General features: G+C 32.1%; 1 protein-coding gene across 1 annotated transcript; it reads right to left on the minus strand.

Annotated features, from left to right (window-relative positions):
- Window positions 1–4,636: 4,636 nt before the first annotated feature.
- Window positions 4,637–6,040, minus strand: LOC111308276 (uncharacterized). Its single transcript, XM_022906591.2, has one exon. It carries the CDS (start codon window positions 5,929–5,931, stop codon window positions 4,753–4,755), a length of 1,179 nt encoding a protein of 392 aa, XP_022762326.2. The 5' UTR covers window positions 5,932–6,040; the 3' UTR covers window positions 4,637–4,752.
- Window positions 6,041–8,956: the final 2,916 nt, after the last annotated feature.

Below are 8,956 nucleotides of genomic sequence, written 5' to 3' on the forward strand. Positions count from 1 at the left end.
ATAAAATTTCACCAGGTCTCAACTTGGATAAAATTGGAGAGGATAAAAATTCTTTGAATCTTTCAAAAGTTTTTTAGCACTGAGGAGTCCACTTGAAGTCAAAAATGTTCTTGAGGATTTTGAAAAATGGTAGACATTATTATGTTAATTTGGACATAAATTAGCTTAGGGCAACTATTCTATCAATTAACCTCTATTTTTTTATTGAAGTCAGTGCCTTCATGTTCAAGATCGCCTGAACCTTTTCTGGGTTCATCTTTATCTTTTTTTTTTTTGATCATATAATCGAAGAACTTACCCAATGTGACTTAAAAAACATATTTGTTTAGGTTAAGTCTCATAGTATACTTTTTTAAAGTGTTGAAGGTCTCTTTAAGGTTTTTCAGATGCTCGATCAAGCTCTTACTCTTGACAATCATGTCATCCATGTATACTTTTATGTTACGATTGATCTAGTTTTTAAACACCTTGTTTAGTAGCCTTTGGTAGATCGTCCCTGTGTTCTTCAATTCAAAGGGCATTACTTTGTAATAGTAAAGGCCTTTCTTAGTAATAAAAATTATCTTTTCTTCATCATCCTATAGCATCTTGATTTGATTATAATCAAAATAAGCATCCATAAAACTAAGAAAGCCATATTCAACATTATCATCCACCAACCGATCTACACTAGGAAAAAAAAAGCTATCTTTCGAGCAAGCTTTGTTCAGGTCAGTAAAGTCAACGCATATCTTCTATTTTTCACTTTGCTTTTTAACCGTGACCATGTTGGCTATTCATTCAAGGTAGTAGACCTTTCTAATGAAGCCTACTCACAATAATTTGTTAATCTCTTCCTCGTAACCTGTTGTCTTTTTGGGTAAAGATTCTCTTCTTTTATCAAACTGGTTTTACCTTGGGATTAGCGTACAGCCTATAAACGATCATCTCAATATCAATCCTAGGTATATCGGATGGTGTCCAAGTGAATAAGTTAGCATTATCTTTTAAGAGTTGAATTAACTGATCCTTATGTTAAAGTTTAGCTTCGATCTATATATGTTTTCCAAGGATGTTATCCCAGAACAAAACTATTACAAGATCTTTAATCAACTTAGATTAGTTTTTGTCTGAATCTAGTCTTTGATTAATTATATCTTTTTATTCAATTAAGTTGAGACCATTTTCTATGAAAACAGTTTCTGATGAGATGATCAATAGATCATGGGTAACTTATTGAATATGTATATAATGAAATTGGTATGTATTTTTCATTTTATATTGTATTTTAACCGATGCATTAGCTCGGTCCAAATGACATGTGATTATGTGCGTCAGCTTAAAAGCTTAATTGTGTTTATAGTTACCTTAAAAAATTTTAAAAATAGAATAAAAACTTTTTTTTTGTTAGAGCTTAAAGTGACTTAAAAATGCGTTTCTATCAAGTCGGTCTTAATTTTATGCTCTTGTTGGTGACTTCATGCTTCTTGTTAATTTCTGATGATTGTCTTTCTTTATTTTTTACCTCAGTTTTTATCGAATTATACATCGGTTTCCCTGTTTTACCCTTTATTATTATAACATAACACTACTATACTATAGACTGGTCTCTTTGGACCTTTCCAACCCTATTAGATATTGGGAATTTCACTTTCAAATTATGAACTGAGCATATAAGCCACATAATAGACTGGCTAGATTAATCTAATATCATGTTATAAACTTATGGGATGTCTACCTCCATGAATTTTATAACCGAGGTGATAGTCTTCAGTTTAATCCCCAAGAAAATCGAAAGCTTAATGATTATTTTTAATGGTACCTGCTCATTCTCGAACACCAAAAGTGTTGTGGTAATTAGTTTCAACTAATTTTCACTAATTTTCATTTTTTTTATGCAATTGTAGTTCATGACGTGAGCTAAACTCCCATTATTTGACAACATAGTTATACATTACGGTTGTGATTATTATAGCATCATTGTATAAGTGTTAGATTTCTTCAAGATATTTCAAGCTAAATAAGATTGGCTCATCTCTTTAATTTTTTTCTCTTTTTATCGAGGTACCTACTGTCATAATCATACCTGGGTTAAACTTTCCCTTGACAAAAGTAGAGCTACCTCTATTGATCACATTAATCACTTTAGTAATTGATTTATTATTATTTGTTTGGATCTTTTCTTAAATTAACTTATCTCCTCAGGTTTTCTTTTTTCATGTTTTACGCATCTCTTTCTGCTTCGGATGGACCCTCTTCGGTATTGTTTGTAGTTTATTCTAGGTTGGTCTTATCTTATCTATCTCACCAATCTCTTCAGTTGGCCTCTTCTTATCAAAGCTTCAATTTTATTTTTTAGATCGATATAATCTTTAGTGTTATGACCTATATATCTGTAAAAGGCATATCTTTTGATCAAATCCATCATCATGTTCTATCTCAATGGCTTTAACCATATAAGGTCAGGGTTTCTTTCAATTTACATCATAATCCTTTATCATAAGGTATTTAGTGTAATGTAGCTTCTTTCTCTACCAGGGCTTCTAGCCCTATGTCATCTCTTTCTTAGGAGAGAATCATAAAAATTTTTATCTTTCTTATGATCGAAAAAAGGGATGAGCCTTTCTAACCTCAGTTAGTTTTTATTGTAGTTTCAGCATTTATGTATTTTTCAATTATAAGTAGGACATCGATCAAGGTTTTAGGTGATTCTAGCGATAATATTAACTTCATATGGTACTTTTTGTAATAGAGTCCACTATTAAGGTGGTTATGGCCTCCATCTACTCCAAATCTTTAACCTGCAAAGCTTTTACATTAAGAAGCGTGACATAGCTCTTCAAAGTTTCATTTCATCCTTTATGCATTGACATCAAACTTAAAGTCATCTTTTTCGCTCTTTGACTACTCATAAACTTGGATAAGAAAAAGTGGTTAAGCTTCTTAAATGTCGTGATTGACCTCAATTCCAAGTTGTTGTACCAAGATCGAGCTGCACCCTTCAGTGTAATAGCTAAGTTTTTGTACATTAGAGCCTCATCTACTTTTTGTATCATCATGTTAGTTCTATAAAGTTTTAAATAATTAAAAGGGTCAGAAGTACCATCGTAGGTTTCCAAATTTGGCATTTTAAACCCTTTAGGGGCATGGGTCTATCAATCTCTTTAGTGAAGGGCAAGGTCTTCAAAAACTTGAGCTCATCCTCAAAGGCTACCGCTTTCGTTTTTAGCTTTTTTTTAATGATATGCATATGAGCTTTTATATCTCTGTTTAGCTAGGTTTGGGGTTTGTTTGTTTGGATTTTTAGGTCATAGCCTATGTTGAGTTGTGGCTAAAGTAATAGTAGGCTGGAGTTCTGTGCTTTTCATCTCTGAAGGCCAAGCAGGCTTCTATCTTTTCATAGCTTGATTATCTGATAGTAGTTCATCGGTCAAAAATGATTAAGTCAGACACTTTTAAAACTTAGGATGGGGTTATGGTTTGTAATATCTGCTTGAAAGCCTTTATCTATTCGATCAGGACTTGAAATTATTCTACGGTCAGCCTCAGCTATGGTTGGGCTGATTAGATGGAATGCTAACTATGATGGGTTTCTGTTCCAGCCAGAATAGCTGTCTCTCTTTCTTCTAAGGTTTTCTTTTTTGGCAACATTGCTTTACACTCGACTAATGAAAGAAAAAGGGCCTTTACCTAGCGTACCGAATATTAGTGTCAAGCTCCGATCTTGGGGTGTTCTTAAAAAGGTAAAAAAGAAAGGCAGTTAGAGGCAAAGATAAGGTATGTTCCCTACGTTTGCACTTTAACGCGCAAGTAAGAAAGATTCAAGTCGAAAAAGAAAAGGAAAAAGAGAAATATAGTAGAATGGACTTCTCTTTTTGGTGCCTAAACCTTCATATTTATAGGTAAGCTGTAAGAACCCATCAAGAGATAGGACAATGCCAAGTTAAGGTAGTATTGAGCATGTCAGACCAACTTGACATGATAGATTAACACAAATGACAAAAATACCTTTGTTTATCTGTTAAAATATTTCAAAAAAAAATATCATTATATTTTTTTACCATCAAATGCCCATAACTCTATGCATTGACAATCTACTTATTTGGCTTTAAAACATTAGTAATTCCCATCATTTGATCATTTCAGAAAGTGCTAATATTGTTGGCTGTGTTTGGAAATACTATGAGCTGCTAGTTGACGTTAATGAAGAAATTAATGTTATTGGCTATGGCAGGCCGTCAATTTAGTTGATAAACAGTTAAGAACAAGGTAGTTGCCTTTTGTTTAAACATAATGGCATAATGCTTAACTAGAAAATAATTTTCCCAAATAAACCCTACAAAAAGGTAGTTTAAAGTAGCTCCATTAATTTTAAACATTATACTATAATATAATATAAAAATAAATGATACAATTTAAATTTTAACGAAATTTATGTTTCATAAAAAGTTAAAAAATATATTTTTTTCACATATAGATAAAAATTATGATATAATAACTTTTATATTTATCCATATTTGATTCAAAATAATTAGAATATAAATTATTAAATTATTAAATTTAGTTTTAAAAAATCTAATTATAGATGTAATTTTATCAGTGATGTAATTTCGAACAATTTTGAGTTTGAATTCATTTCATGGATAAACACACGATATACAAAGCAACGAATAGATTTTGATTTATAATCATATATAATTTCTTTTCGTCTTGGAAAGAGATTTTGAAAACTATACGTTAAAAAAAAAGAGACACCAGATCAGGAAATCTTGATCATCTACGTGTCAAAGACCCAATACCCCTGGAAATCTCGTGCAGTCCGGGATTGAACCCCAAGCATCCAAGGAGGCCGTGCTTGTAAGGTAAAAAAGTCTTCCTCCTCAGCTCCTCTGAGACAGCCCGGTTGGCAGTGTAATGCAACTCGTGAGCCGAAACTGGTGCTCTCCTCCTGGAACTGGACACCGAACCAACACTCTCAGTGGACCGGAAGCTTGCATTTTTAACATCCTCTGGCTCTCTCTTAGACAAGAGAGCATATTTTCTAAGGGGATCTTTGCTTGTTGCTCTGCCTTCTGATGCACTCCTAAACAATAAAAGGTCTTTCAATTTCCATTTTCTGTTACCTTTTGAAAACGAAATAGCTGACAGGATTGAAGAAACATAAGATTTAGGATAGCTTGTTGTGACAGCAATGGTTTTTTCGGATTGTGATGAACATTCTTCTTGCTCGAACATAACGTCAGATACTCTTAAAGGAGACAAAGATCTGCTTTTTTTGTGAACATAGTTGTAGCTTGATGATGATGTTGAGGAAGAAGAACCAGAAGTTCTTTCTCTCCCTCGTTGTTGTGATTGTAATTGTGTTTTCTTTTGATCATGTTCTGGCTTCTGTTGTGGTGGTTGTTTCAGTAGTACTACGCTTTTACGACTCTTCTCGATCGCTGCTTCAAATGGATCAAAATCTTTATGCCGAAAAGCTCTTGATTTTGGAGATCTTGGAGAAGAAACGGTACTTGAAAACTGTTCATAACCAGGCGGGGGTTTCAAAGGTCGAATCTTTCCACCATCGAAAAGCTCCTCAGCAGACAAAGAAGTTCTCTCTAACTGGCCACTAAAGTTGAACTCGAAATCTTCACACCCATCACCGTCACCATCACCATCATCATCGTTGCTCTTATGTCCTCTGTCGACTCTGCCATCAAAACCTGTTCTTTTGGGGGTACCAGGCTTTTCCTCCCATTGGAAGGGGACTGCAGATGAAGAATTGTTGACATGAGACAAGTCGATAAGCTCACGACGGAAAGAAGAAACACAAGTAGGACTGGTTGGAGCACTGAGGAAGAAATTGCCAAAGCGTTGAGGACTTGAAGGAGCAGTCATGTATGGAGATGAACATGTACTATCGAAGTTGAAGTCCACTGCAGGGACCGGAACCACCACTTCCATCTCCATTGACTTCTTGGGTCTGAAGATTCGAGTATAGGAATCAGGATCAAGATAGAAATAAGAGGGTTTTATAAGGAAGAAAGGGAGGAAGGAGAGGGCAAGGAGAGTAAAATTGACTAAGGCCCAAGGGGAAATTGGTTTATGACTCCCGAGGAGCCGCCTTTATAAATACCTACTGTAATATGTGACATAAATCCGGAGTTGCAGTTTTTCTTCGTTTTATAACTTATACCATTCATATTTTAGCATCCTTAATTTTCCTTCTTTTTTTTTTTTTTTTAGTAGGAGTTTATTAAGATTTTTTTATAAAAAAATCGTAATTTAAAAATAAAAAATATTATAAATATTTTAATTAAAATCTTACACTTACGGATTTTGAAGGGTGGCTGCAACGTAATTGAGTTTCGAATTTTAATTTAGATTCTGTTTCAAGTACAAGATAATGCATCATTTTCAATATTGGGATTATATTTTTGTGTTTTACTTTCAATTGTACCATTAGTAATTAATAGAATTACCATCAAGAATTTCTTAGGTCATGGTTTTTTTGAATCAACGTATAGAAACATTTAGCCTATTGATATTTAAAATTAAAATCAATTAGATTTTTTTAAAAAAAAATTATTAATATAATAAGTGTTACATTCATATCATGAACTAAATACTTAGTATATTATAAAAGAATTACAATAATAAATAATCAATTAATAAATTAAAAAGTTATTATATAATCAAACTTATACATAATAAAATTTAAACTTAATATCTTAAGATTCTAAAATTTCTTCTTTTTATTAAATCAAAATCTCATTAACAAATTCAATTACATCTTAATTGCTTATACTACATGAAATGGGAAAAAAAAATACTATCACTCACATATATATAAAATATTAATAAAAAATGTAATGAAAGGGGCCTTGCCCAAATTGAAATATCAAGTTTTTTATTTAAAAAAAAAAAAAGACCTTCCTTCTATAAAAAAAAATGAAAGCTACCAAAATGGCTGCAGAATATTTCTTTGTTTATTTTTCCCTTAAATCTTTATTTGGATTTAATGAAAGGATAAATTCTGATGATTAATTTGATTGCAATACATTTAAAAAGTAGCCAGTCATGTATAAAGCCAGCCCTAGGTATTAAATTTAAAATACTGATTTGGTATAATGAAATGAGTACTTCTTACTTTCACAGGTTATGTCAATTCATCATTGTGCAATGTATGTGAATCACAAGTATAATTGTCTTCGAAATCTTTTCTTTTCTTTTTTTTTTTTTTTTTGTTGTGAAAGATTGAAAAGAGAAACTGAAAGTCTATGCTAGCCAGGGCATCACTGCATGATTTGGTTGGAATGGGGCTCATTAGGTTTGACAAAATGAGTGGCGCAAGTGCTTTTTTTGGCACAACTTGATTGATCCAAGGATAAAAATTGCGACAAAAAGAGTTTCATCGGTAGTTCAGGTTCTAACAGAGTTTAATAGACCATAGCCAAGAGCACTGATGAAAAAAAGTACATGTCACCTCCAAATTTTTCTTTGTAAATACATCAAATTAAAATTTGATCTCATGATAATTGTAGTTAAGCAAAGCAGGTATATTTTTTCCTCTTATATGCTGCAACCAAGGAAGAACAAGATGTTCCTCAATGAACAGTTGAATCATGCATATTTTTACGGTCTAAATGACTAAGGAGAGTAAATTCTCATATTGATTTTATTAAAATTTGTTTAAATATATAAATGTTTACATCGCTTTTAATTTGTAAAAGATTTATTGAAAAATAAAATTACGAAATCAAACCAATAGATCTAAAAAATATATTAATATCAATCGTGATTCATATCTTGTTAGATTTTAATTTGCTTTCAAGCTTTATGAATATAAATTACTCACAAAAATCTTATCTGTTTAATGATTTTATAATTTTTTTCCGTTTAATTTTTTTGACATATTTGCTGAAATACATATACTTCTTTGGCAAATTGTTTAATGTTTTGGTAATGAACTTGAATGTCGTTAAAATCTCAATTCGATCTTTAATGCACGCAGCTTAGACAATACCAGAGACATTTTCGAGCAGATTTCTCATTTATGACTTTTTCTTCTTTTTTTTTTTTTTTTTTGACTTTAAGGTCTTATTGGGTTGTTGGGTAATGGAGTCAAGTCATTTACAACCATTCCCTTTTCCCTTCTCACAAGATTTATCACCATGTTCACCTTTTGCCAACCACATGCTCAGAGTCCACCAGGCCACAACTGTTAGTAGAGATAGATTTTATATTTTGCATGTTCTACCAACATTGTTTACCAATTGTGCTTGAAAAAACTTTTTTGGGTACTTGGGCTGCCAGGTTCTGCATGAAAATTTTGTATTTTGAAGTGAATAACCAAAATTTTATATGCTTCCAATTGGATTTGTCAAAGCTATAACCTGTTAGAACTGTAACTTGTAAAAATTGAACAATAAAAAATAACTTTAAATTTTAAATCTTCAATATCATCTCTTAAAAATTATGACATGAATCCACTAAATTAAATATTGAATTTAGTCATTTTAACTTTACCTTTCATTTACTTTAAATTCCGTTTATATATAGGCTGATGCAATCTTTGTTTTACCATTACAAAACTATCCTATCAATGAATTATTCTCCTTTTTAACATTTTTCCACATGCATTATACGGACCCAAAACAAAAAATAGGAATTCCACATTACGGCTAACCCATTTCATACCTTCCTGGCTGTCCAATTTTAATATTTTCCAGCAACTTAACTTCCTGCTAATCTAGAACATGAGGAAATATCAAAAAAAGATGGCAGCATTGAAGGATTCTTTGCCCTGTTATCGACAGGAGGGTTTTCTTTTTCTTGTCTTGGGCCAGAAGTTAGAAATTGCTGTAATAATAGACAAGAAATTCGGATGTGCTAGTGCCATACAAATTCCACCCAAATGCCAAATGATTCTTTCTGTTCCTGCTTATTAATTTGATTTTTTTGGTACCGCTCTCAACATGCTGAGGGTGGCATC

The sequence above is a fragment of the Durio zibethinus genome, chromosome 2 (assembly GCF_047325235.1).
Source record: "Durio zibethinus cultivar Kanyao isolate XHJ-2024 chromosome 2, ASM4732523v1, whole genome shotgun sequence".
Taxonomy (NCBI): domain Eukaryota; kingdom Viridiplantae; phylum Streptophyta; class Magnoliopsida; order Malvales; family Malvaceae; genus Durio; species Durio zibethinus.